General features: G+C 40.2%; 5 protein-coding genes across 9 annotated transcripts in view; 2 read left to right on the top strand and 3 right to left on the bottom strand.

The window, feature by feature from the left end:
- LOC106658828 (uncharacterized protein DDB_G0284459-like) overlaps window positions 1-7,908 on the bottom strand; it is a 42,240-nt gene extending 34,332 nt beyond the window's left edge. Inside the window, exon 1 of one of the 2 annotated variants that reach the window (XM_014380957.2) lies at window positions 7,561-7,908. The gene's annotated coding sequence lies outside the window, so the exon portion shown is untranslated. Of the gene's footprint in view, window positions 1-5,716; window positions 6,540-7,560 lie in introns of those variants that run through there. The other variant, XM_014380958.2, reaches the window with a different exon arrangement.
- A 4,734-nt stretch (window positions 7,909-12,642) lies between these two features.
- Window positions 12,643-17,069, bottom strand: LOC106659158 (phosphorylase b kinase gamma catalytic chain, skeletal muscle/heart isoform). Of its 2 annotated transcripts, XM_014381551.2 has the most exons (9): window positions 16,978-17,069; window positions 16,317-16,492; window positions 15,954-16,238; window positions 15,794-15,884; window positions 15,584-15,720; window positions 15,401-15,498; window positions 14,907-14,990; window positions 13,565-13,723; window positions 12,643-13,404 (listed from the first exon to the last, which is right to left on the bottom strand). In XM_014381551.2, exons 1-9 carry the CDS (start codon window positions 17,067-17,069, stop codon window positions 13,270-13,272), a joined length of 1,257 nt encoding a protein of 418 aa, XP_014237037.1. In that variant the 3' UTR covers window positions 12,643-13,269. The 2 variants fall into 2 exon arrangements, with proteins under 2 accessions (XP_014237037.1, XP_014237039.1); XM_014381553.1 differs by lacking the exon at window positions 14,907-14,990 and having other exon boundaries at window positions 13,270-13,404.
- An 859-nt stretch (window positions 17,070-17,928) lies between these two features.
- Window positions 17,929-20,561, top strand: LOC106659159 (polymerase delta-interacting protein 2). Of its 2 annotated transcripts, none has more exons than XM_023463172.1 (7): window positions 17,929-18,011; window positions 18,127-18,361; window positions 18,452-18,607; window positions 18,689-18,788; window positions 18,863-19,204; window positions 19,281-19,486; window positions 19,787-20,561. In XM_023463172.1, the coding sequence occupies exons 1-7, from the start codon at window positions 17,981-17,983 to the stop codon at window positions 19,896-19,898; spliced, it is 1,182 nt and encodes a 393-aa protein (XP_023318940.1). In that variant the 5' UTR covers window positions 17,929-17,980; the 3' UTR covers window positions 19,899-20,561. The 2 variants fall into 2 exon arrangements, with proteins under 2 accessions (XP_023318940.1, XP_014237040.1); XM_014381554.2 differs by having other exon boundaries at window positions 17,968-18,064; window positions 18,126-18,361.
- Window positions 20,562-21,017: 456 nt separating this feature from the next.
- LOC106658740 (bleomycin hydrolase) lies at window positions 21,018-25,938 on the top strand. 2 transcript variants are annotated; one of them, XM_014380833.2, is made up of 5 exons: window positions 21,018-21,406; window positions 23,947-24,266; window positions 24,333-24,623; window positions 24,697-25,233; window positions 25,318-25,938. In XM_014380833.2, exons 1-5 carry the CDS (start codon window positions 21,400-21,402, stop codon window positions 25,531-25,533), a joined length of 1,371 nt encoding a protein of 456 aa, XP_014236319.1. In that variant the 5' UTR covers window positions 21,018-21,399; the 3' UTR covers window positions 25,534-25,938. The 2 variants fall into 2 exon arrangements, with proteins under 2 accessions (XP_014236319.1, XP_014236320.1); XM_014380834.2 differs by having other exon boundaries at window positions 21,019-21,406; window positions 23,953-24,266.
- Window positions 25,935-27,077, bottom strand: LOC106658862 (uncharacterized protein F58A4.6). Its single transcript, XM_014381002.2, has 3 exons — window positions 26,496-27,077; window positions 26,298-26,412; window positions 25,935-26,228 (listed from the first exon to the last, which is right to left on the bottom strand). The coding sequence occupies exons 1-3, from the start codon at window positions 26,864-26,866 to the stop codon at window positions 25,968-25,970; spliced, it is 747 nt and encodes a 248-aa protein (XP_014236488.1). The 5' UTR covers window positions 26,867-27,077; the 3' UTR covers window positions 25,935-25,967.
- Window positions 27,078-27,784: the final 707 nt, after the last annotated feature.

Raw genomic sequence — 27,784 nt, 5'->3', positions numbered from 1 at the left:
GACATGCTGCCGCACGCGGACGGCTTTAAGTACTTATACGCTTCGGAGTGCCGGAGGTTTGTTGCTGGGCCTACGCATATATATACTACATTTATTACATATACTTTAGGCTCAGTCCTACGCTCGGAGCTCTCTGGCTCTCTTTCTCTGCGTCGGAGGGAGCAAGAGAGGGCATCGATCGGGGCTTTGCTGCTATACCTATATATGTTCATGATACGTGCTTCTATACGCGCGCGCGTGTGTGTGCGTGTTTGTGTATATATGTATAGTGAGAAAAATGTGTAGGTACATATAAGCACATCGGAGCACACCCGCGCAGATCGCCACTGTGCTGCATTCGTGTGCGGTTTTCTCTCAACTTGTATGCGTGTGGATATTGCAAAACGCTCCACGTATCGCTCGCTCGTGTATACACACATTGGCAAAACTGCGTGATCATAGACGACGACGACGACAACTGGTGACTGCACTGCACTAAGCATACAAGTGTAGAGTAGTAGACTATAGAGCGAGCAAGAGGAAGAGAGAGAGAGAGAGAGAGAGAGAGATAAAGGAGGGAGCTTTGCGCTTGGAGCGAGCGAGAGGGAAAGATTTTGAAGTAGCAGCATATACCTATATTAGCAGCAGCAGCAGCGAGCGAGCGAGCGAGCCGAGCCGCGTGTCCGGCGGCTGGATTCTCACGTGTCCGGGCCGAGCAGCCGGCCAATAGCCGCTCGCCGGCCGACTGACGTCACGTCGCTCTATCGACCAATGGCACAACCCCATGTGACGCAGCTATAAGTCGCGCTGCTCTGCCACTGCTGCTGCTGCTGCTGCTGCTGCTGCTGCTTTATATACGTACATACGCACACACCATGCTTCAGCTCGATCTCGACGCTGCTGCTGGTGCTGCTCCGAATTGTACTCGACGCGCATTTCACGTACTTTATCATTAACGAGTTGGTGCACTACTGCAGCCAAAAGTCTCTGGGTGCATTTTATTACATCGGATGAATCGGGGGCCTGTGCTTCGCAGCGCCGACGACGAGCTAATTATCAGCAGCGATATATGTACGCGCCGTTGCATGCAAATCGCGGCTTATTGTTTTTCGAAATAGTATAATTTGACAGGCCTACGTATACGTGATAAAAGAGCTGCTGCTGGGCGCGATATGTCAGCGATGCCACGTAGAGATCTGCGTCGATCTGCGCACGAGAGTCGAGAGCTGTGCAGCGGTGCAGAAGAGCAAGAGAGCCAAGCTCAACTCAGGAGTCTTTCTCGCTGCTATAGAAAGAGATAAAATCGCACGCGAGAGAGAGAGAGAAAAAGAGAGCCGAGAAGAGTTTCACCGACTGCACCGGAGCTCTAGCGCAGCGAGTACCTTTATACGGGCCCGTGCTTCAACTTTGTGTGTGTGTATACACTGCAGCGATGGGTGTCGGTGCTAGCTAGCATGCAGCCGAGTATAAGCGAGTGGGAGAGTCGAGAGAGAGAGAGAGAGAGAGAGAGAAAGAGCATGAGCCACTTGCAACGTTCGCTATATATATTCCGCAGAACAGAACGAGTCACAATCGCAAAGTCGCGATCTTTGCACACGGACGCACGACCGCTCACACATCTATACGGGTCTTATGTGCGCGAGTGTGCGTCCTTGTCGCGTACACTGCACTTGTCGAGCGAATAGCCGACGCGGCGACACATGCATACTGCATACACATACACATGGCACAGCACAACAACATCGCCAGCGTCGTCGTCAGCCGTTTTACTCCCTCTTTTGCGCCTACTGCTGCTGCTGCTGCTGCTACTGCTGTGCCGTGTGGCAAGATAACACACAGGCAACGTTACAGCAGAAACAGCAGCAGCGCGCAGAAATGCAGAAAATAAAGAACGAGGACGTGTCAGTGTGCGAGTCGCTGTGTGCACCACCAATGCAATACGTTTACATGCGCGAAACTCTATATCGAGCTCGATGCAAGAATTTCCTCGCGGAGCCCGGTTAACTATTGTTCATCATAATGCAGCGAGTGTACGTACCAGTGGATTTTCAACTCGAACGTCAAACTCCCACGTGATCGATAATCGGCCGCACAAAGACAACGATGCATCACGTTCTTTTTTCTTCTAATTAGAAAAGTGATCGGCGACGCTTCCATGTAATTCGAAAATCGAGCTACATTTTCTGTAAAGATCCCAAAGTGTGGAAAAGCGGTGGTTTAAATAACCCACTCACACACACACACACACGAGCGAGCGCGACCAAACAAACACTCACGCGCCGTCCACGCGGAGACGTTATAGTCTCTTTGTGTATAGGTGCGTAACAACTCTGCCGTTGTATACGTGAGCCGAGCGCGTGCGATTTGTATCGGTGTGCCGCCGCCGCCGCCGCCGTCGTCGTCGTTGTCTACAGTCCAACTTGCTCCGAAAACACAGAAGCAGCCGATCGCAGCGGATCAAACACACGCTAATCTATCACTGACCGTTGCTGATTCGGAGCAGGCATCGATCCGGAATCGGAGCTCGACATATGCTAATGACGTTGGTATTAGGCACGCTTAGAACCTCGGCAGCAGCAAGTGAGCGACAATGGAGTCGGCGGCACATGGAAGCACGAGACACGAGATGACTGCGAGCGCCTCATAATATGCAGGCCGATGCAGTATAGGATTTATATAAAGAGCTCGTTGGCGCGCGAGTGGCCGATTGTTTATGCGTTATACCGTATGCAGGTGCTAGGCACAAGAGACTCGTATACGTAACTGCACACTCGCGCGTAAATTTGCAGACGGCACACAGTGGAGCACCTCTTGCAGAGAGACCGAGTGCGGAGACTCGCGCACGCCTGGCGCAGTATGGCATTTATATCGTACAAGCTGATAGTTGTGCGCGCGAGCTGCGGAGAAGAAGCGGCGGCATAACAGCAGCAGCAACGTGCTGACTGCCGATGCTCCGGCTGCGTCGAGGAGAGCGAGCGAACGAGGCGAGAGCGAGCGCGAGGGAGAGAGCGGCCGGGTCGGCTCGACGCTCGCACCAATACCACCACAGCACTACCTACGAGCACGTTATATTTCGCGTGTGCAGGCGTACGTATCGGGCTGCATGTATATCGTGTATGCGGAGCGAACGAACGATCGCGAGCGCGCGCACCGCCAACACACTCGTGCACCACTACAGAGAGCCAAGCTGCTATATAATATATACGTGTGTGCTTACACACAGGCGCATTGGCTGCTTTTGCGCGCTCGCCTCTACTGTTGGCGAATACGATGCTGCTGCTGCTGCTGCTGCCGCTGCGCCAAAGCTCTATCGCATGCGGCTCGTGCTATATAACAGACTGCCGAGCAGCAGCGTGCGCGCGTTCCTCGCCCTGTCTGCTGCTGCTGCTGCTGCTGCTGCCTGGCCCGTTTCGCGCGTTACCTCACTCGCACTCGCTGCAAATATATAGAATGCGGCTTGGTGGTCGTCGTGTGTGCCGTGTAACGTGCACTTGTGTGAGTGTGCAACGTGTGCGCGAATATAGCAGCGGCCAATTCTGCTTCTCGGGCTGATCTGCGCGCGCGTGACGAGAGAGAGAGAGAAAATGACTGCTGCTGCTGCTGCTTTGCGAATATACAGCGAGCGAGGGAGCCACGACTTGACCGCTCCGAACTCCCTACTCCAGGCGAGCACGCAGCAGGCAGGCACAGCACGCTTCTCCGCATGTATCCTGTATACATGTGCAAGCCCTATATCTATACGTACCGCTGTTGCTCTCCCTCGCCGCGTGAGTGCGACTAACGCACACCTATATACGCACGACTTTGCTATATAAATACGCACATGTACGAGCGCAGACGCATCCTTTCCAACTCTCACAGACACATAGACACGCGCAAACTCGCACACTAACTAGCCTGGCCAATTTTTTAATAGGCACGTTGGGTCTCGGTATAGTTTGAAAGCAGAGCGAATAGCTGGACCCGATGCTGCTCGTCGTATTCGGTCGCGGCGTGCTGCTCCAATAATAAACATAAAGATAAAAGCGAGTAAAAGAGAGAGAGAGAGATTGTAGAGGCTCTCTTTTGCCGATCCAAATGTACATCGGCGAGCAAAATGTGCCTCTATACATTTAATGCACGAGTTTACTAAACGGACATGTGCACAGTGTACGAGAGAAAGAGAAAGAGAATCGGCGCGGGAGCGCGTGACGCTGAACGACGCTTTGCAAAAAAAACAACACGTATACGCACCGAATATGCTAGATGTATACGGCTCTGTATATCGCAATATATAGATACGTATATAAGGGAGCAGCTATGTACTACCTATAGAGCAGCGACATATGTGTGCACTCGCGTAATATAGGCAGCAAGTACACGCTTACTCACGCACACACATATGCCAAGAAGCCGATTCGCACACGAGTCTACCTATATATACTTACGCGTAACTTATATACAGCGCGAATAATACATAACACAGAGCGACATAGCGGCACATGCGCTAGATCGAGGCGCGCAAGGGATTACGGAGTCGCCGTCGCTTCTGAACTTAGCCAGAGCCACGCTCCGATCTATGAATGTGCAGTATAATATCCGCTCGAACGCGCCAATATTATGAGTGAGACTTGAAAACTCAGCGCGTATCGTTTATCCTACATTACACATCGGTATATTGAACTCGCATCGCCGAGAGCTCGTGTTATGCATCACCGTGTGTCGCTACTGCTGGTCGTCGTAGCACGAGTACGGTTGCATACATTTTATATAAAGCAGAAAAAGCTACTTGCGGCAGGTAGCTAGGCATCACATCTCCGACTTGTTCACTCGCGCTACATAATAGCATCGCTTGAAAAGTTGCAGTTTTTTTTTTTTTTTAATAGGTTACAGCATATGTATACGGCAAGCTCACAGACAGAGAGAGAGATAGAGAGAGAGAGAGAGGCAGGCAGGATCCGCTGCAGTTTACATTCGCCGCTACTGCCGCCGCCGACGACGACGACGACGACAAGCGAGTCGATGACGAACGCAAGAACGTGTTCACTCATGTGTAATATGTAACGTGTGCCCGACTCTGTGTGCGAGTACACGGATACGCGCTCGTATCGGATGTGTGTATGTGCCAAAAGCAATGTGTTGTGCACAGACATCCGAATGTACGATACGTATATAGCGTAGGTACACGCGAGAGCGAAAGAGATAGAAACACAGTTTGCATATATATATATATATATATATAGAGAGAGAGAGAGAGAGAGAGAGAGAGAGAGAGAGGTAAGAGGGGAATGGGGCGTGTTGTATAGGTATAGTATGTAATGTGTATGCGCCGCTCGCTGCTGCTGCCGTTGGCTTCGTGTATTTTATGCCGCAAGTCGCACGAACGTTAAATAAAGACAGCAGAGCGCACGAGAGCGAAAAAGAGGCGGCTTGTGTGTGCAATTCTCGTGAGCTCGTGTGTACGTGTGTTGCTGCTGCTGAGCTCCGAGAGCGCGTGTGTATATAATGCTATTCATGTGTGGGTATAAAATATCGGAGCAGCCTGCTATGCACAGAGTGGTAGTACGTGCATGTATGCGTGCCTGTGTGTGTATTTGTGCGAGGAGCACTGCGAACGTGTATACTGATCGCGAAACGTTACAACGCACACGCGGCCGACGCGCTCGAGCACTGATAAATTTTGCACTTTACCATTACAATAATACGCATCTATATACATATAATATATATCAAGCAATTGATGAGCACGAGGACTTACGTGTTTTTTTCCTCTTCTCTTTTTTTTTGCTTCTGCTGTTGCTGCCGATGCACGCGGAGAGTCGTTGGCTCTTAAGTTGGCGTTTAATTCAAAGTCGATGCAGAAAACGAAGCGATCGAGCGAAAGAGAGAGACGACGACGACAACGGGAGAAGACGAAGAAGAAAATCAGGCCGCAGTTCGGGAGACGATCACGGAAGAGGAGTACACCGACACACAAGTTGCAATTGGCGACCAGATATAATCTTTCTCTTCTACCGCTGTTGCACTGCCCCTGATGCTGCTGCTGGTGCCGATAGTTGCTCGCCTGGCTTGTCGTTTTTCGCCGTAGATCGTCTTCTTATAACTTTTGCGTTACTATATACTGCCTCGGATGAGAGAGAGAGAGAGAGAGAGCGACGTATGCGTTCGCAAATGCTTCGATATATGTATACGTATTTATATGCGCTCGCAGATTTATATATATAACGTGTAGTTCAGCGACGTAGACGTGTGTTGCATGTATATAAGTATGCTTATACGTGTGCTTGGTTACTCTCGTTCCACTTGTTTTTTTTTCCTCCCTCTAATAGACGAGAAGCTCTCCGTCCGACTCGGTAGTTTTCGGAGTCCGGAGTCGTTGGATGTATATAGGTAATTACATGAACACGCGCACGACGACGCACTATCACATTAGCACGGCACACGGCACTCGCGACGCAGCACACGCACGCAGGTCGACACGATGCGAGGTCCGTGCGAAAAAAACACGACACGTACGTTCTCCTCAGTCGTGTGCTGCTGCCTGCGCCTATATCTGCCGCCGCCGCTGCTGCTGCTGCTGCTGTTGTTGTTGCTTTCCCGTTGATGATATCGATGATGATGATGACGATGACGACGACGACGACGACGACGACGACGACGATGATGATGATACTGGCTGTGCTGTATGCGTTTGCAAACTGCGAAGCGCAGAGCACAGCGGCTGCACAGGGAGTCGCTCGCGGCCTGCGAATCGAGTGTCACATGGACTGCAGTCGGGCGCAGACTTGACTCTCTGTCGCGGCTAGATTTTTTCGCTTACGCCCCGCCCATCACGCTCTACACACGATATATAAGAACGGAGCAGCAGAGTGTACCTATATGCCGCTTATATGTATATGCGAGACGGCGACGAAGGTATTGCGCACATTAAAAGTCTGCAGCGATGTGTGGTAGCTGCTCGGAGCTTGTGTATGTATGTATGTAGTGTACGTGAGTACGAGCGGCCAGCCAGGCAGGCTTTGCGCCGCTGCGTGCTCCGTGTGCGAGTGTATATAGGTATAATACACGCGATATTTTTGCTCGCACCAGCGAGCTTCGCGAAACTAGCAAAGAAGAGCGAGAGAGACGGAGAAACGCCAGCGTGCAATGTTGCCAGATGCCACGTTGCACGCCAAAAGAGAGTGCGATAGAAAGAGAGAGAGAGAGATTGTGCTTCGCTTTTCGCTTGCAGAATCAACAGAGCCGGTGCGAGTGCGAAAAAGAGAGAGAGATACTGCTATATAATATGGCAAGCGGGACAATGACGATTCACGCGGGCAATGTATGTAAGCGTGTATCTCGACGAGCAAGCGAGCGAGAGAAAGAAAGGCTTGGAGCGATGCGAATTCGCGAGAGCGCAAAACTCTTTGCTATATAACAAATACGAATTAGGTAAGATTATGAGATCGTATGCGCTTGTGCATCAGAGAGATAGTACGAGAAAGAGTCGCAGAAAAGTAACGAAGCAGCTGTATTGGGGCATGTATCGAGAGAAGCTCGAATTCGGAGTCGTTTGAACTACACTAATAATAATACTGATTAAATGACAATAAATTTATTTACAGAATTGCACCCCGAAGATCGTCCTCCAATTTCCTCCCACTTTCCTTTGGTATATGTACAATCAAGCGGTAGATCGTTGAAGGAGTTGAACTGCCGATTCCAGACGCAGAGCCAACACCTCGAATCAGCTTTTCACCCGATGCTTGCGCTGCTTGTCCTGCTTGGCGAGTGAGTGTTGTTCTGAGGGGCGGCGTCGCATCCAGTAGCTCGTATCCTGGGGTGTGTGAGCACTTTCGGTCCAGCTGGAGCCGATTCACAATTCGGCTCTGCACTTCGACTTTCCAGCTCGATCGCAAATGAACGACTGAGCGAGCGTGGTCCTCTGCCAGCAGACCTAGGCTTACTTTTCTTGCCGTAGGTAAAAGACATGTGCTTTTTCACATTATAGTGAATAGTCGCGGCGTCACACGTGTTCATGTAGGCAAACGGAGGAGTTGCGCGCGCATATGCGAATCTTGCCTGTACACGCGTTTTGTGGCAGCAGGCAGAAGAAAACGCCGCGGCGAGAATATCGCCCACGAGGCCATCGCCTCGCACGGTGGGGGTAATTTCGTGACTCTCTGTCTCTCTCTCTCTTTTGCTCTCGCAGTCAGGCGCTGCCGTATATCGTCGCCCCAGCGCAGGAAGGTATCTATTTCCAAGCTGTAGCAAGAAGGATACTTACTCGCGCGCAGAGGCAAAAAGGTATCTAACTCGAGCGCAGCGGCAAAAAGGTATCTAATTCGAGCGAGAAGCAAAAAAGTAGCTTATTCAAACGAAGTGGCAAGAAAGTTTTGACGCGCTGAATTTAGGTTGGCAACGCAGACGTAAATGATAAAATTTTGTTTCAACATGCAACATTCAACATTTAATTCAAAGCTATGTAAAGCCGATAACTTCTACTTTCCTTTCATAACATACAAAGTTCTCCATAAGTGGCAAATTGAGTCGAAATCATGGTGAGATTGATTTGTTTGCTCGCATTACAAATGGATGAAAATCATTACACAAGCTCAAATGTTTTTCCTCTTTTTTGCTCTAATACAAAGCACAATTTTATCATTTACGGCTCCGTTGCCAACCTAAATTCAGCGCGTCAAAACTTTCTTGCCACTTCGTTTGAATAAGCTACTTTTTTGCTTCTCGCTCGAATTAGATACCTTTTTGCCGCTGCGCTCGAGTTAGATACCTTTTTGCCTCTGCGCGCGAGTAAGTATCCTTCTTGCTACAGCTTGGAAATAGATACCTTCCTGCGCTGGGGCGACGATATAGCGATGCGCTCGGCTTTCGAGTGCGGGCATGACGCGCTAGTGCACACGTGACAAGCCGAACGCTGAGCACCGCGAGGTCCGCGAGTTGGCAGTTGCGTAGCGCGCCCTCTGCGGCTCCCGTGGCAAACAGTCGGAAAACATGACTCCGGCTCGGAACTCGGGGCGTGGTGGGGTGCACCACTTGATTGCTGCCAGCGTTGTGCGCATGCGGCACTGTGTACACGTTTCTCGCTGTCTAAATCAAGCAGCTCGCTCCGATGACGAGTAAAAACAACGTGACACATAGCAGACTGAAAATCCAAAAAGTCACGTAAGCATCGACGTACACGTTGTTAAATACTCGTATCGTTCGAGCTCAAACACGAGATATCGTGCTTTAGGCCCGCTTGCATCATGCTTGCTCTATAATTTTTGTTCTAGAGAAAGGTCGTAGGCCTATTGGTTGTTACAGCTGGCGCACCCCTCGCAACCGCGTGGCAAGGTCTTCTTGAATCTCTCTTTCTGTCTACACGATTGCGGAACTACCATGCCATGTGCTTCTTGACTGTCTGGCCCATGAGAAAATGACCAATGATGGGCATCAGCTACTCTTCAGATCCTAAGAATTAAAACATATTTCAAATAAAAAAGTTTTTAATCAATAAATAAAGCAATGTTCAATCTCTAAGTATAGCTTTTACATACTCGAGGATTGACGTATCAAACGATCGAATGCAAAATTTAAAATCAACAAATCGAGAACGGTATAAAATATCAACCAGCAGATTATGATCCGAGAAATAGGGTTTTCTACTTTCCTGGAAAATCACATCTCTAAAACATTCGAATTTTCCTAGTATATAACAATCGAAAGTTTATAATTTTTTGTCTGGAATGGTATATTTCCAATGTAGTCAAAGTAAATAAAAAAGCTCCACAAAGCAATAAAAAAAAAATTTCCCCGTGGATTCAGAAACTAGCTACTTTACTCTATGCCTTCTTATTTTCGTTGCCTGTTGACGCAATGCGTACCACGTGCTTAGGCTTCAAAAATTCATACGACATACGTAGCATGTGTTCGAAAGGCGTGCGTGAGTACTCTAAATGTGAAACGATTCGGTTTCGAATTGAGAACGTAAACAGAGCGAATTAGGGGCTCGACTTATACTAGTCTCTACACTGTTATTATTATATCCGGGTAAACTATGCACGCAAGTGGCCCTCGCTACGCTGAACTTTCGTTTTATTTTAGAAATTGAATCTTTTTACATTTTGTATACCACGTGTTCAGACTTCCAAAACTCGTACGATATACTTTTCTATACTCGTATAAAAAAGGCCTGAAACGTGATGTATTTCACAGCGACCCTTCATTGGTCAGTAGACTAAGTAAGATAATAATTTTAGTTTAATTTAGAAGGTCTTTATATTCGGTATCATGATGATGCATATTGCCATGCCTCTGGGAAATATTTTAAACGATCTTTAAAAAAAGCGAGGCCTTTACGATCCGAAATGATAACTGTATCGAACATTATCAATCGAAAGTTACTACGGCATCGTAATAGTTTGAGTGCCGTCGCTCGACTCGCACTTATAATCACCTTTTTTTTCACAATCGATACGGTAAACGCGTACAACGTGCTATCGTAAAACACGCTATACCACATTGACGTACTAGACATATATAGCTGTACACGTTTCTGGTAGGCATTTGACAAATATAGGCGCACATGTGCGCGACGATAAATATAGATGTAAAACTCGGCGATTGCTCGCCGTCGTATAGCCGTCGTACAGTCGTCTGCTACATGCGTAGCGCGACTCGGTGCAGCGCGCCTGGATATAAACTCGACACTAGACTCGGACTAATGAATAAATGCACCTATTGGAGCCTTACTCTTTCGGACTTGAACCGAGTGAAGCTTCGATCTTTCGGAGACCGAATCACGATGCGTATTAATGATCTTGATTTTTACGTTCATCTGTACCGACAGTAATTGTTTCACCCAAGTTAATCGGTCATCAAGAGCTTTTCTTTCCATTGAATTTTATTGCTTACCGATTCTCGTCGTTGTAGTGGCTTTGGGGAACACAGGGCGCATTATAGGAAGGAAAACAAATACAGATTCAATTGATTTCGAGCTTGTCGACTTTCTCTATTTTGCGTCCTCTATACCTGTATATTATTTTTCCTGTTGTGAGACAGCATTATAGGTAAATACGCGACGAAGACTCATCTTTTTTTCTGATCATAGTAGTCATCGTATTTTCTAAACTAACACCTGTACTTGTATACTCCAAGTTTTGGTGGGATTTCGACACACCGATTTTTACGTGTAACGAAGTACGCGCTTCACTTGCGGGGGCGATACCCTTTGAAGCGGGCCAATTTTGAGACAGTCGTTTTTCCAAATACAACGTGGAACTTTCTCCTAAATATATACTAATAACTCGAGTTATCGCGTACCAAGCTATGTGCCAACTCGTCCTTTTGCTGCTCATGCTCGATACCCGAGTAAAAATGAAATGAATAATTTGGGCATCATCCTGGTAGCTTCAAAAGTACCAAAGTAGGTGAAATTGAGCGTGCCGACCACATGGCTGCTACAAAGTCATTGAACCAGCATACGATCGACAATCCCCGGAAAGAATGAAAAACGGATACTGCCTACGCCCAGCTAAATCATGCCACAGAGTTCGCCGTCTGCTCTCGTTGGGAATATAATCTATATATGTGCTGCAGCAGCCAGTACTGCTGTTTACTTTTTGGAAGGTATACCCATATATGCATGCACGATTGTCGCCACGTTACACGCTAGATATGCGCTAGATATGTCGTTCTCCCCCACAAGCTTCGTACGTGAATTACGTGTGTGTACGAGGAGCCATGCGGCACCGATTTTAACGGTGTTTATGTGATATGATATATTTCACGAGTTTGCATTGACGGGCTGTGCCAGCTCTTTGAGCGTTCATTTCATTTTTCAAAAGTCAAGCCTTTTTTTTCATGCGCGAGTTTTGTTCCGTTTTTCCGGACAATACATACATATTTACAATACGTATTAACTGCGACTGGCTTTCTGTACAATCGGTTCATTATAAATTACTTTAAGCTTATCTTAATTGAGCATGTTTCCAGAGTATGCCCTTTTTGAACCGATAGAATATGCTTTGTCTTTTTTAATAAATGTTTTTATTACATCATTTACAACGCGTAGTCTGTGTTATGAATAAGTACTTACCAACACTTGCTACAAAATACAAATACCAAATAACTTTCGGCATTTTGACGAAAAGAACTTTCGTATTCACGCATTCATTATTCAGATAGCACAAAAGATTTCGTCGCACAAGATGAAAATGACGATGAAAATTTCTCAAATTTCTGTACAAGACAATCTCATTGACTTGATTTCCAAGTATATGCTACCACGTGGTTCGAAAACGTCTCTTCCATTGAAGAAAGTATTCGATTACGATGGTAGAACGTTTACATGTGGATTCTTACATGTGGATCTGTCGATTCAGAGCACATGGTATATTAGAAATATCTAGAATAATCTAGTTACTTCGGAATACAATTTACACTGGTAAGCATGACGAAATTATTTTTATTTTGTACTCAGATGAACTTCATTCAATTTCATGTAATTTCCAAAAAAGTAATACAATTTTTAAATATCTATATTTAGACATTGTTACATTAGTTTATTCAAAAATTGATTCAAAAGAATTTTTTCTTCGTCAAAGTATAATGGACTAATAAATTATTGTAATTCAATCGAAATAGTTTCAACAAGTTTACAATTGTTCTTATTATCGTTGAAATAAGATGTATTATTTATCGTTTATAAATTTTTATTAAATAAATCCAAGAAAATTTAAGCGAAGGTACGGAGGTAATAAGATGTAAAGATACAGTAGCTTTTTATATGATTTGATTCAACATTTAATAAATTTTATTCATGCTCAACATTATTTAACAATTTTCAAAAATATCTTCCAAAAGTATATTTCGAATAAATTTTCATAACAGCAATAAACTGTATTATGCGGACATAATTATATAGTTAAATATTTTCAGACTCGTTTAAATCAACTTCGCGTCGAACTTAACGTGAAACGGTAATAACTCTATAGCACAATGTAAATTTATAAAAAAATCATCACATTTCAGTAAAAAGTTGTATACTAGTTTAATGTGATGATGTATTGTACATATTACTCTGATTCGTGCCATTCAAATAATCACATTTTGAACAATTCATAACTTTAGAAGTATGAGTTTACGATTATTGATTTCAATTCGTTTCTTTCAGTATATTATTATATTTTTGGTATAAATAAACGCAAATATAGTCTACTATTTTGTACCTAATTTTCAAATCTCGTTGATTAGTTATATCTACACAATAATTATTAATAGAATATTTTACATGCGTCGAAAAAAAGTCGATTAACATTAATTTAAATTTCGCTACCTGCTTAAATTACTAACGTAAAGAAATTTCAAGTCTGTCTTTGGAGTATTTTCGAATAGAGCTGCTCGGTTTTGTCCTTCTCCTTTTTTTACCCAGTGACCATAGACGCGAAAGGCACAGCCATCAATTACCTAAACATGAAAAATTACACAGTCATTAAGAGTCTAGACGAATTTGTATTAATTGCTCTATAACGAAAATATCTAACAATGGTCTACACTACTAACACAACGACTTCAAACGAGCCTTCAGATATGAGCTGTTAAAATCAAATACGATCGGATTACTTACCTTTCTGAGAACTTTGATTCGATATGGATCCGTGGTAGCCACCTGAATGGAAAGGGGTTCGGGAGTCGTGTGCAATCTTTTAATCCGGATGACTGCCCTGACGACAAGAGCCGCAAGTTGGAACTTCTTCTTGGCATTGAATGATTTCGCCTTTAGTTCCTGTCATATACAAAAAAAAGATTACAGTTTTTTTGGCTCAAAAAATATGGATTTCATCTATATCGTCGTGCACGCACAAAAAAAATTTTAGGCTTTCAAGAACGACACCCTATCTTCTAATCTTACTAAACTGGTATAGAATAGTATCGCCAATGATTTTATATGCGATATCGACAGATTGAAAAGATTATAATGACATTTGATAAAAAAAATGTTCAATTTTTTCAATTTATACAAAGTTAGAATTAATTGAGTTTTTCAATAATTACAATATTTTATAAATGAAACTACGAATAGATTATAAACTCAGATAAAATTAATCGTAATAAGCGTATATATATAGAATTTTAAACATGCAAATTATATTTTCAATTAAACATATACGAAAGTAAGGAAAAATTATAGAGCAGCTTTCAGGTCACAAGTTGCTCATAGATGAGATTAACTTTTAAAAATAACTAAGACCGCACCTATTACAGATTTCGTATGAGAGTTTAGACTGACAAGGTGGATCCAAAATTTAATTATTTTAAATAATCAAAAAAAAGGAAAATCAGGGTTTACATAGCGTTCACTTTGATACTTGAATTCTACGAAATCTTATAATTGTTATAAGTCAACTTTCAAAGCTTTTGAGTTACTTGAGTTACTTAATGAAATCAACGGTTTTGAAATTTTCTTTAAGTTATAAGGAAATTTAAAAACAAATTTTACTCCGAATGCACCTATCTGAACTCTTTACTTAGAGCATTCAAAAGATGTAATCTTATTTTTTTATGATAACACGTTATTCAATAATAGATATTAATTTGTGCAAAACAATAATGTTAGTAGTATATAGAAATAAATGAATAAATTAATCAGAAATATTGGTTAGATCAGTGATAGTTTAGGTAAATTCAAAGCTAATGCAGACATTCAAGAATAATTTGTAATTATGAATTGTATAAAATATCATATTCATAATTATGATTTGTATAAAACCTTTCCAAATTTTATGAAACAATTAAAAGTTATGTGATATTAGTTTCAGAATAATGAAAAACTTGGATAAGGATTGAATAGACATTAGTAGGAATAAAATTTTCGCTATTAGTGAACGTTAATTTATCATTTTTAAATATCGAATGAAGATGTGTTATTCCCCCTTGAAATAAAAAAAAATCCAAGAAAAGTCCATTACCAAAGCTAATTGTGATATCCGACTCAGACGTCTAGAATTAGAGGATAGTGAACGTTTTAGAGGAGCAATATCCTGATCCCATAGCTGTAATAATATTAGATATAAATTTGTATTTGTGTTAGATAATTGATTATAAAAAAATTCAATATTTTATCTTTTTAATTTGCATCACGTGAAAAATGTGTAGTAAAAGAAGACGGAAAAGTGTCAATAATTTAACGAGATAAGTGATAGTACTTTTTTGCGCTCTCTTTGTAGCGTAAAATATGAACTGAAAAGCAAGACAATATAAAAGCAATGCTAAATCATAATAATTCAGTGGCTTATTATGATAAAAAAAGTATTGAAAATAAGCTAAGGAATAAGAAAAATTTTTCACTCTGATTAAAAAACTAACTTTGAAAAACTAAGTTCTAATTATAAATGTTTTCTTCAGTTTCAGTGCAGCAAAATTTTTTTATTTAAATTGAAAAAAAATTCAATGATAATCTTACCACTGTGTGGAAAAATGAATGATCCAATGCTTCTTTTATACTGATTCTTTTTGTTGCATCAACTACTAATAACTTATTAATTAAATCTTTGGGAGCGTCTAAAAATAAAATTGGTTAATAATAATTTAGTTAATTGCATGAAATAGGTAATTACATTTTTCAGCAGACATACATAATATATACCTGTTATATCAGACCATTCTGGTGAAGTAAAAGAGTATTTTCCTTCCATTATATTCCTTAACATAATCATTTGCTTTCTATGCCAAAAAGGAGGACATCCAACAAGTAATGTGTACATAATTACACCACAAGCCCATCTAAAAGTAAAAATTTTATTGCAAAAATTACATCATATTGTAAAATTTGAAAAATACAGTTTTAAATCCTCACATGTCAACTTCAAAACTGTATCCATCAGGTTTTTCAAACATACTACACTTTAAAACTTCAGGTGCCAGATATCCAGGTGTTCCACATAGGTCTAAATAAAAATTTGTAATAAAATAACATTCACTGAAAAATAATATGAAACTTTATAATAATCACTAACCAAATAGTCTTTCTCCTGGCTTCAACATTCTTGCAAAGCCAAAATCAGTTATTTTGACATTAAGATTGTCATCAAGAAGAATATTTTCTGGTTTTAAATCTCTATGAACTATTCCTTGATTATGGATGTGTTGTAAGCCTTCAAAAACTTGCCTCATGATGTATCGAGTCTTCTTTTCAGATAGTGTAACAACAGATGTAAGGTAATCAAAAAGTTCTCCATTTTTGCACAATTCAAATATCAAAAAGATAAAAGTATTTGATTCAAATACATCATGTAGTTCAACTGTTTCAAAAAAGTATTAAATAAGATTTGAGTTGAAGTAATTTATGTTAATTTTAATCTTGCATGAAGTTAAATTACTTATAAAAGGATGACCAGATACCCTACGGAGAATCTGAACTTCTTGCATAGTCGCATCCTTCATGGTATGCGTATCAATACCATCGTGAGGTTCAGAACTTATATCTATAATTTTGGCTGCATATTCTATACCAGTTTCTTTTTCTATACATCTTCTCACAGTAGAAGATATACCTCTGCAAAAAATTGCAGAATTGTAAGAGGATTCAATGAAAATCTTTAAAAAGTAGTTTTATAACAAAATAGAACATTAGTTGAAAAAAAAATACTCAATTGATTCTAATTCTCAGTTAAGATTGTTAAAATGAATCATGCAAACTTGTTTTTCCTTTATGTCAATCAATCAATTTATAGCAATGTGTAACTACAATTTTTAATCTTCTACATTGTGTACATTTGATGGCATTGTCTTTCAAGCAGGAAATATGAAAAATTTAACAAATTTAACTTGTCAGTAATCATAACAATGATAGCTGGACTGATCAACAAGTTATGAAATTCCCTTGACTAAGACTGACAGCAAGGCGTCAAATAAAAATGTATGGCATTATCATGGCAGGACAAACAAAACAAATTACATAAGCATTAAAGGGTACCGATTTTCGATCGCGTCGCATGTGGTTAGAATAAAAATGCATACAAAGTTGGTCTAAACACATACCTTCCGAGAATCTCCTTGGGCTCGTATTTGGCGTAAAAACCTTTGGCAGCATCTTTGTCCGGCAACAGATCGTCTCCATCGTCCTTCGCCATTTCGTCCTTTTTATCAAATTCTATTATGCGAAGAAGCTCTGCACACGTAGAGAACTATTATTGTTTAATCGGTGAAGGTCATCGTCACCTTGGGTATGTGGCGCGCCGGATCGAAAGCAGCGACCAGGGCGTCGCACGACACACTATCATAGGCAGCAAAACTCCTCAGTGTGCTACCAGCGTCGAGCCAAGACGATGACGATCTTCTGCTACAACAGTGCCAACTATCGTCTCTCTATCTTTTTCTTTCTGCAACGCACAATATTCTCTTTTAGACTGCTCATTCACTGCACAATGCACTTAGTTTATGCATAAGTATATATAGGATCTATATGTGTATAACGTCAATATATGCGTTGCATTCAAACTATTACTCGGACTTTGTTTTAAATTTAATATCAAATACTGTCTTGGACATTTAAAATAATTATTTATTAAACCAAATAGATTTATTAATAGATATTATCATATCATCCAATTAAATTTTAAATGACTACATGTGAATAATATTTTGATAAACAAAACAAAACAAACATTCGTGTACTCCTTGCTCGAAGGTTCAAACTACACTAGGATGATGTCCGATTAAAAGCTTCTCTGTTTACTTAATTATCTGGAAACAAATGTCAAATATTCTCGGAAATAAATTGACCGACCTATCTCTTGTTAAGTAGTGTAGCATGTGCCTACATAACTCCACCGACTTGTGTAGTAGGCGTTACTGCGGCCGGCGACGTGAGTAACTGTGGACGCATTCGACACTGTCATAGGAGTCAAGTGACAGTTATTAAAATCCGAGGCTCAAGTCGCAATACGCAGCCTCCCTCTTCTGTGCCTTTCGTATGAATCTGCAATTGCAGCAGGCCCTCCATGCATCGTGAACACATCTAGCAGTACAGCAACTGCACCGCATGCCAGTGCTGCTGTTGCTACAGTTCAATGGTATACATAAGTGTGCACTGCGTCCTCGTGAAAATCGTCATATAAACGCATACGTAATAAAATATATACATAACATTGACATCAATAACATACACACGATATACTCGCGAGCAGGTTAAGTGTTCTATCGCTGCTGCTTGGGAAGTGCAGCGAGTTGTACACACACTCACACAACTTCACATCATCACTAGGCAAATACAAAAATCAGCGATGGAGTTGTCGCGTTTAGTCATAGGCTTTGGACTGAAGAAAAGTCTTCTCGATGCCGGTCGAAGTGTCATAGGAGTGCAGTTGGCTGCCTACGCGAGGTTCAAGGGTTTTGAATCTCGGCAGCGTCGTCATTACGTAAAGTTGCGCGAAATTTGTTCTGTAACCTTGTTTGTTGACGCAGATGTGTTTTGACGTTTATTAAAATTTTCCAATTCTTTTAATGTGTACAGATTGGCAGAGGTGGGCAAATTGGAGCAGCCGAAAGTACAAGGAAAGTATGAGACTGGACAGCTGATTTTACACAAAGTATTTGGATATAGAGGTGTCATACTATTTCCTTGGCTGGCAAGGGTCTATGATAGAGACCTACCAAACAAAAAAGAAGGGTATGTATTATAGAAATGCATTATCTGTGTTTTTGTTCTTCCATTATGCTTTTGGTAATTTAATCATGTTTGTTAATACAGTACTGAAGATGGAAATTTTAATGCAGTTGGAAAGGAAGTCAAAGGAAGAACCCACACTTTTTATCAAGTTTTAATTGATCAGAGAGACTGTCCATTTATTGTAAGAGTGCAGCTAATATTCATGAATATTATATTAGTTTAATTTAGAATAGTAAAATAATTATGATTTTACAGAGAGCCCAAACAGAAGCAGTTACATTTCTTGGAAACCATGAAAGTAGCCGAAGTTTATATGCAATTCCAGGTCTTGATTACGTTGCACATGAAGATATATTACCATATACAACAAATGAAAAACCAGCTTTGCAACATGAACTATTTGATAAATTTTTATCATATCATCCTGACAGAGAGCCCCAATTTTCTGCTCAAGATACGCTAAAAGCATGGCAAAAGAAGAACCATCCTTGGTTAGAATTATCTGATGTTCATAAAGAAACCACAGAAAATATTAGAGTCACAGTAATACCATTTTATATGGGCTGCAGAGAGAGTCAAACAACTTCTGTGTATTGGGTTTGTTGCTATTATTTTAAGTACACAATCTATGAACTAAATTATAAATCAACATTAAACTGAAAATCTTTTATAGTGGCGTTATTGCATTAGACTAGAAAATCTTGGAGACCTTAGTGTGCAATTAAGGGAAAGACATTGGAGAATATTTAGTTTATCTGGAACATTAGAAACAGTAAGAGGTCGTGGCGTTGTTGGTCAAGAACCAGTACTTTCAAAAACTTTACCAGCTTTTCAGTATAGCAGTCATGTGAGTCTGCAAGCTCCCAGTGGACACATGTGGTAAGTGTTTTGTCAATGAAATATTTTTTCATGCTACCCCTGTAGAAGTTAACCTTGTTTTGGCTCTGCTGCCAAAACAAAGAAGTAATGTCTACTGGAGGATTTATGAAATTTATATGCACCTATGAAGCAAAAAAAAGAAGCCTCGGAGTACATGTTTATCAGCCTCTGCTTTGTCTCCGCTAATAATTATACGTGCTTTAAGGCTTTCCAGATTTTTGCTTTCTAGGCTTGTAATCAACTATTATTATTGGTCTAATTTAGATGAAAAAATTAATTAGTAAAATGATTACTTTACAGGGGTACATTTAGAATGGAAAGAGAAGATGGTTATGCCTTTGATTGCAGAATTCCTCCATTTTCTTTAGAGTCAAAAGCTGACGAACCTGCAACTCCTAATGCTAACACATAATAACACATAAATATTACAAAATATTATATTATTCTGAAAGTGAAGTTAAGACCCCCAAATGATTTTGAAATAAAAAAAAAATGTAAATTACATAAATGTAATAAAAACAAGCTCCGTCATCGTAGAAGTAAAGATCCAGAGAACTATATTGTACATAACTTTTAAATTGATAAAGCTATAAAAAAATCGATCATGTTATGTAAATTTTTTATGTTGAATATGTACCAAGTATAATGAACATTTAGCAGTAGTGAGCAAAAATATTTTTTATGATAATGTCACCTTTTGTAAATAATCGTCATTTATTGAAACTTGTTATCTTGTTGACATGAAATGTGAGAAAAGTCAAAGTAGAATGTTGAAGATTTACTAAATAAAATAATTATTAGTCGAAAAAGTAAGTTTTATATCAAAATTGTTTATTGGAAACAGTCATATGAGAAAAATTGACCTGTAAGTTGATTACAATTCATACTGTTACTATATTTCAAGGATTGGTGGATTGAAGTAATTGAAATAAAAACTTCTTTAAATATTATATTTTCAGGAAAAATTATAGCTGGACTCTTAAATCTTCAAATCTTTTTTTATGCAATCTAAAACTCTTCCCTGGTCGACCCTGGGCAAATACTAGAATACTCAACAAAAAAGGCCAACTAGTATTCAACCACCTTCAATAAACTTTAATAATTTCCAGGTAAATGTATCAATTTTTAAGAATGAGAATATGTTCCTTACGCGTTTCAAGACTCTCATTTTCACCTATAATGCTTTCAGTATTTAAAAATAAAATTATAAGCAAGTTTTAAGTTCATGTCATTGATTGTTCAGTAGGGTGGTCGGCAACTAGACAATTCGAATTTTTTAGCTTTAAAACTTTTACTAGAAAAATTACAAGCTTTTTTGGATCTAGTATAAGTACTCATTCGAACGATTACGTTTTTTGCTATCAGAAAATATTTTTAGAAAATAATTTAAACGTTATGCATAGTTTTTATACGTGAACAATGTGAACATTTTTCTTATGTGGTCGAGTACTGGTAGGTTTACACGATACACCGTATACACGAGCAAGGTAAACAGCGATTTTGCCGGCGCATATCTATGTTCATGTAGGTGTATAGTTCGGCTGCTCGACAGTTCGCCGGCTGTTTTAGCATCTGGCTCTCGCACTGTGCTCCGACTTCCACTCTTCTCTCTTTTTGCTACTTTTCGCCAGCTGCGTGTGTGTACGTGTGTGCTCTGCGGCTTTGTCTGCATGTGTGCGCGTATTCAGTATTGGCCAAAGTCAAAGCAGCAGCTAAGCACCACTGCTGCAGTCGCGCTTACACTTTGATTGTGTGCGGACTCTCTCTCTTTCTCTCTCCGTAACTCTCTTCTCTGCGGGCGGCGTCGAACCTCTACACCCGACATTTTGCTGGAATATCAAAAAGCTTATCAACTCATCTCGCAAACAATAAGCAGTGCTCACCACCAGAGAGACAAGAACATCTAAGAAATCATGAGTAGTAAGTAAAAAAGTAGAAAGTTCACAAATTGTCATTAGAATCGAATCGGCGTTGCGAGCAAGCGGCCCAAGATAATCGTCGGGACTTTTTACTTTTAATAATCAATTATCGCAGCTTATCGCTATCGGCGTCTCTCCGGGTCTCGAGTCCTCGCTGCATACAATAGGCGTGTTCGGGTATGTATTTTTTTCGCGACTTCAAGGTTTTCCCAATCTCCACCGACGACGCCGAACGTAGCATATAATGTACGTGCCTTGTATGAGTGTGTGTATGTATACACAAGCGCGAACCTGTGTGCGTATGTATATTCGGTATATTTAACTTTATCCGGTACGAAGGAGAGAGAGAGAAAGCCGAGTGAGCGAGAGAAGCAAAACGTGCACACGAGCGGATCGATAATATTCCGGTTTACCATTTAACTCGGGTTCGTTTCGTGTGCTCGTTTGCTTGTGTGTACACACGTTATTTTGTGCAAGGCATAATGGCCATAAACGCCGGAGCCAGGGGTACAGAGCGCGCACACGGGAGGATGCTCCGAAATCCGGAGCAGCAGCTGCATCGAAAAAAAAGAAAAGAAAAAAAACATCGCGGTCGCGATCTTTACTGCCCTATATGCTCTGTATATATATTATTGTATACGTGCAGTCTGTATTGAAATGGCCCGCAGTAGGTGTGCGTGCGTAGGTATAAACCTACCTGAGACGTGCACACGAGATGTGAACGAAGAAATTCCGCAAGCAAAGCAATGCATACACGCACATACGTACTCTCTCTCTCTTCTTTTGTATGTGTACATAATAATGACTAACATGAATGCGTGTATGTGTGTGCGTTATAAAGAGAATTTTAGGACAAGTCACTAAATTGCTGCTTTCTCTCCAAGACAAGAGTTTTTGGATACTCTTCGTCAATAAACCCGCGTAATATACCCTTTTTCGATATCGTCCATGCGTTCATTTCTCGGCCGTTTTTGTTTATTCTCGATTTTCCACATGTTTATTTTCATGACGACGAGTCCCAACCGCTTGTTTACCTTATTATCTCGGCTGTGTAAACCCGTAATAAAAATCAATGATCGACAGAATATTCTTTAATGCTTTTAATTCGTATTATTAATCTCTTTGTCTGCGTGTTTTAATGACGACGTGACTATTTGCCTTCGTGGAATCAATCTGCCTCGAGTATACGAGGTGCCAACGTCGCATCGGTCGCTCTCGATCATAATACGCCACGTTATTCTGCGATCGATGCCCAAGTTTGACAAAATATTATATGGGCGAGAACGAGGCCTGTGTATGAAGATTATGTTCGGTTTGCATGTATTTTCAGCGCCATGTTCTTTTGTTCCCACAGACTTTTGCAAAATCCAGTGACGTGTAGCTTCTACCATCTTTGCAAAATACGCGATTCACCATCGACCCATATTGCGCCGCTATTTTCCTTCTTTTTTTTTATTGAGAGTCTTTAAATAAAGCGAAACGTTTAACTGTCTTTAACGTCGCGATAATTTTTACAAGTTGCTCGCCGAAATCTTTAAATCGCAAATATTTTTCAGTCAGGACACTGTAAACTTAAGAGAAAAAATTTAAATGTTCTATGTCGGAGCATTGCACTCTCAGTGTTACATTTCGGATATCGTTTTTGGTTTCGATACATTGGGCTTTATTTTCGAAGCGAAGCGAAATTGTATATTCAAAAAATTCTTGGCAAAAGTTTCCTTTGTCGAAACATTGCTGAATTTTCGAGTTGAGTGGTGGCAAAAGTCACGATTTTACTACCGAGTCCTTTCGAAGAACGAGAGAAGAGAGAGAGGGAAAAAATAAAAAAATCGTTGTTTTGACGAGTTTCTTGGTTTACGATCCTTTCTTTGGCCCTCCACGCGGGTTACATACAAGCCGGCAATACACTAACAGCTCTCACATTTCAATTATTGCACGCGCCTCGCGCGTTTGTTTTATAAATAATGTCGCCGCGTTCGGGTCGCGATGGTGATGGTTTCATTTCTCTGAAAAAAATTGAAACGTAATTAGTAAAATGCAGCTCTCGTTTTACATATGTTAGGTGTATAAATATGCGATATGCGCTTGTTCAAATTAAGGTATCCGTTATAGAAAAAAATAAATGAATGAAATGAATCATGCTCTTGCGCGATAAGCCGTTGAACCTGAACAGTTCTTGCGAAACGCCCATCCTTTGCCCAATTCGTTCATTAATTGCATCTTATATGCCACAAATCCATCGCGTCATCGCATGAATTTCAAGATTCACTCCGAATTCAAGACGCTTATGGAAGTTTGTTTGCATGCACACGTTGTAGAGGCTTCATACGTAAGCGGAATTTTCCATGCTGCCGATTGAGCGCGTAGCTTAGTAGACAAGCCGTTGACTTGCAACTTGAAAAGAACTTAATTAAGGATTATGCGTTACACCTCTGCATTTGTATGCGTTATGACTTTGCAGCAAAATACATTAAAAAAAATCTTGAACGAATTATCAACAAAAAATGTAATCTTTGCCTCGTTTCTTTTTCATCATCAACGGAATAGCCGGCGTGCTTACCAAAGAAGTGGTGGCCCAGCTGAGGCGCAAGTTCTACGACGAGCCGAGGAACATCCAGTCGCAGAATGTCTGCTCCCGACTGGACCCGATCGAGGCCTGCATATCGCGCAAGGCTTACGAGGCCTCCAATCACGTGTTCCAGCACAAGATCGAGACCGAGGGCAAGCCCACGACGGACCAGAAGAAGAGCGGACGCTGCTGGCTGTTCGCGGCCCTCAACGTCATGCGCGTGCCCTTCATCAAAGCTCACAATCTCGAGGAATTCGAGTTCAGTCAGTCCTACCTCTTCTTCTGGGACAAGGTAAGCATCGCATTTTTCCATCTCGCCATTTGTTTGACTTGGTTCACATTGTGACTTTGATCGTAGATCGAGCGGAGTAATTACTTTTTGCACAACATCGTGAAAACGGCCAAACGAGGAGACACCCAGGACAGCCGAGTCGTGCATTTCCTCCTGCAGGATCCCATCAACGACGGCGGTCAGTGGGACATGATCATCAATCTCATCAACCGTTACGGCGTCATGCCGAAAAATTGCTATCCCGAGTCCTTCTGCAGTGAGTCCTCTGCCCACCTCAACGTTCTTTTGCGCAGTAAGCTTCGTGAGTACGCTCAAGAGCTCAGGACCATCATTGACAAAAATGCCAGCGACCAAGAGGTTCGTTGACTGACGCCGCGATTTCGCTCTTTAAACTACTCCAAAAATTGATCATTTTCCATTATCTTTGTAGATTCAAGACCGCATAACTCAGCAGATGGCGGTGATTTACAGAATAGTCGGAATTTGTCTTGGTATTCCACCAGAGAGCTTCACTTGGGAGTATTACGACAAGTCCAAGAAGTATAACAGCATCGGTCCGATCAACGGGCCCGATTTTTACGAGAAATATGTTAAGCCTTACTTCAACGTCGATGATAAAGTTTGCTTGGTCAATGACACGCGTCCATCCAACAAATTTGATGAAATTTATACCGTCGATTGCCTCGGAAACATGGTCGGTGGAAAACCAACCATTTACAACAATCAGCCAGCTCAGTTGTTGATGGAATTTTGCGCGGAGAGTATCAAGAACAATGAACCTGTCTGGTTTGGTTGCGAAGTTTCCAAGAGGTTTGTTTCTAAACTCGGCATCCAAGATCTCAAAGCTCACGATTATGTATCCATGTTTGGAACGGATATTCAAATTGTTCTTTCGAAGGCTGATAGATTACTCTATGGTGAATCAGCTATGACTCACGCCATGGTGTTCACTGGAGTTTCTTACGATGTATGTTTGATTTAACTTTTTACTGTATGCTCAAATTTAATAGAATCATTTATAGATAATCTAATGTTGCGTCTCACTTTTCAGAAGGATGGTAAGATTTCCAAGTTCCGAGTTGAGAACTCTTGGGGAGAAGATCGTGGTGAAAAGGGATATCTTGTTCTTACTAGTGATTGGTTCCTTGAATTTGTATTTGAGGCTGTTATTGACAAGAAGTACGTGCCGAAAAATGTTCTTGAAGTTTTTGAAAAGAAGCCAATTGAATTGCCTGCATGGGACCCAATGGGCACACTTGCTCAGTGATAAATTTATAAACTTTTTTTATACAAATCAAGTTTTTATAAATGAAACAAAATGATTCATCTTTCAAACTCAGTCTAGAGTTCATATTACTGTAAGATTGCAACATTTTTCATAGATTTTGTATGCCATTGCTGGTTTTGTCCAATACTTAATGTTTTTAAAATGATTGAATATAATCTATTATTTAAAATAAAATTTTAATAATTATTTGGTGATATCATTTACACCATAGAAATGTTAATGAACAAAAGTGAATTATTATTTGTGGTATTAAAATGTGTTATATTGCTAACATTTATGGTGCATTTTGAACATTTTAAATAAGTTTCTTATCTTAAATGTATCATTAAATCTGTATAAGACATTGAAAATCATAAAAAAATAAAAAATTTTGATTTAGAAAAATATACTGTTTTATTTCTCATTTGTACAAACTACCTGATGCTTTTTTTCCTCTGAAGATAACAATATTTTAATTTTGCCCAGACTCCCTGGCACATTTTCTGTAACCTGACATCTTTCGACTCAAGAGCAAACTTATATATTTTTTGGATCATTTGTTTTGATCGTTTGTAATAGCCTTGTTGTATTAAACTTAGAGCTGCATAAAGGTTGCATCTAGCCACTAATTGTGGATCTCCTAATTGTAAGGACAATTTAAATTGAGCCAATGAAATCTTTCCTGCTACTTTAGCCTGCATTAAATTATATATAAAAAGTTAATTTTTAGAAATATAATCTTTCCTCTTAAACAAATAACTCACGCAATGATTAAATTCATCCCCTAAAGCTGAAAATGCTCCTCCCAAGGTTGAAAGCCAAGACATGGCAACATCTAAATCATGCTTTTGTATGACTAAACGAGTCATTCTTTTATTCCTGTTAAATTTGATTGATTATTAACTTGTAATATGAATACCTTTTAGAAAGTTTGAATGTAATTGTTGCAATTGTGCACATACCATTCAAAATCTAGGAACTGATGCTTTGGAGTTTTGAGCCTGATGAAAATTATAGTTGGGATGTCATTTAATAAATATTCTTTGGATGCAACAAATCTTTCAAGTCTATGTAAAGCTGCTTTTCTGTATGTGGTGGATTGTATTATAGTGTATAAATATACAGATACCAAATAAGCATTTAAACCCCTGCGGCGTAATAATAACGAATGATACTTAGTAAATCTATCATGTTCATTATTACTTTGCTCTTTATCTTCTGTTAATTGATTTTGGCTATATTCTTTAAAATTATAAACGTGCTTCACAGAGACGAAATAATCATCATACACTGACTTTCTTTTACAAATCAACACTCGCACATTAAAATTCATGTTTATTCATATCACCTGTTCTTAACCTTCAGAAAGAAATGACGAAAAATGTTTTGTACTTCAAAAATAATAATTCAGCTGGAAATTGTCCAGCAAATACCGAAAAATATGAACTAAATCAACATTGTTATGATTGTCAATTAAAATAAACAAAAAATAAATTAATAATTTAAATTTATCAAATCAATGAGTATGAAGTAACATTGGTCTGCAGTCGACGCGGGTGTGAATGCCCAAATCCATTTAAATTATTTCAGTCAACATAACGGTTAGTGACCAGTAATAAATTTGTCAATAACTTTAATAAATTTTAAATTATCAAAATTTTTGGTGGTTTTGGTAGTTTTGTAGTTTTGGTAGGGTTTCAACGAAGTCATAAAAAACAATAGGGAAGTTATAATAAATACATTCGGATACAGTTATTTTATCAGAAATACTTTTATTTTTGTTGCAAAAAAATAACATTTGATTTAATTTACAGTCTACTTGTGCGTACAACTGTTATGTCGGCCTTTAACCAGCGGCTCGCAAGTAGCATTTCCCGCTTTGTAGCGGGAGGGTCAGGCCACTGGTATAAAAGATAAATAAAGTAATAGTTTACATGATACGTTTCGCATTATTTCCTTGATGAAATGGCCAGTTTACATTTGACATAACATAATGATTTGCACAAGTAATATGATAATTCACTTGATAATATGAAAACAAAATAAAACTTAAACTTATATTATAAAAAAATTACACTTTAAACATTTTTTAATAATAACACTTATAACAACATACAGAATGAAATTTGTAATCTTACGATCTATTTAGTAGTATTTAATTAGTAAAATTTTAAATTTGAATAAATTCAGTTGAAATGTATGTTTAACAAATTTCTTCTATCGTGGAAAATGCTAAATCGAGTGAATTCAT

The sequence above is a fragment of the Trichogramma pretiosum genome, unplaced genomic scaffold (assembly GCF_000599845.2).
Source record: "Trichogramma pretiosum strain Unisexual culture from Peru unplaced genomic scaffold, Tpre_2.0 scaffold28, whole genome shotgun sequence".
In the NCBI taxonomy this organism is placed as follows: domain Eukaryota; kingdom Metazoa; phylum Arthropoda; class Insecta; order Hymenoptera; family Trichogrammatidae; genus Trichogramma; species Trichogramma pretiosum.
Note: the sequence above shows the minus strand (reverse complement) of the source record. Positions and strands in the feature narration are given on the sequence as shown.

Coding starts and splice junctions, on each gene's coding strand:
- LOC106659158 (XM_014381551.2), bottom strand. CDS start 17,069: ATGGCGAAGGACGATGGAGACGATCTGTTGCCGGACAAAGATGCTGCC. Junction 16,493..16,977: donor CCCAAGGAGATTCTCGGAAG/GTATGTGTTTAG, acceptor AATTTTTTGCAG/AGGTATATCTTCTACTGTGA. Junction 13,405..13,564: donor GAATCAAAGTTCTCAGAAAG/GTAAGTAATCCG, acceptor TTTCATGTTTAG/GTAATTGATGGCTGTGCCTT.
- LOC106659159 (XM_014381554.2), top strand. CDS start 17,981: ATGCCAGTGCTGCTGTTGCTACAGTTCAATGGTATACATAAGTGTGCA. Junction 18,065..18,125: donor ATCGTCATATAAACGCATAC/GTAATAAAATAT, acceptor ACTCGCGAGCAG/GTTAAGTGTTCTATCGCTGC. Junction 18,608..18,688: donor CTACCAAACAAAAAAGAAGG/GTATGTATTATA, acceptor TTGTTAATACAG/TACTGAAGATGGAAATTTTA.
- LOC106658740 (XM_014380833.2), top strand. Junction 24,267..24,332: donor ACCTCTTCTTCTGGGACAAG/GTAAGCATCGCA, acceptor CTTTGATCGTAG/ATCGAGCGGAGTAATTACTT. Junction 25,234..25,317: donor TCACTGGAGTTTCTTACGAT/GTATGTTTGATT, acceptor CTCACTTTTCAG/AAGGATGGTAAGATTTCCAA.
- LOC106658862 (XM_014381002.2), bottom strand. CDS start 26,866: ATGAATTTTAATGTGCGAGTGTTGATTTGTAAAAGAAAGTCAGTGTAT. Junction 26,413..26,495: donor CAGTTCCTAGATTTTGAATG/GTATGTGCACAA, acceptor CAAATTTAACAG/GAATAAAAGAATGACTCGTT. Junction 26,229..26,297: donor GGGATGAATTTAATCATTGC/GTGAGTTATTTG, acceptor AATTTAATGCAG/GCTAAAGTAGCAGGAAAGAT.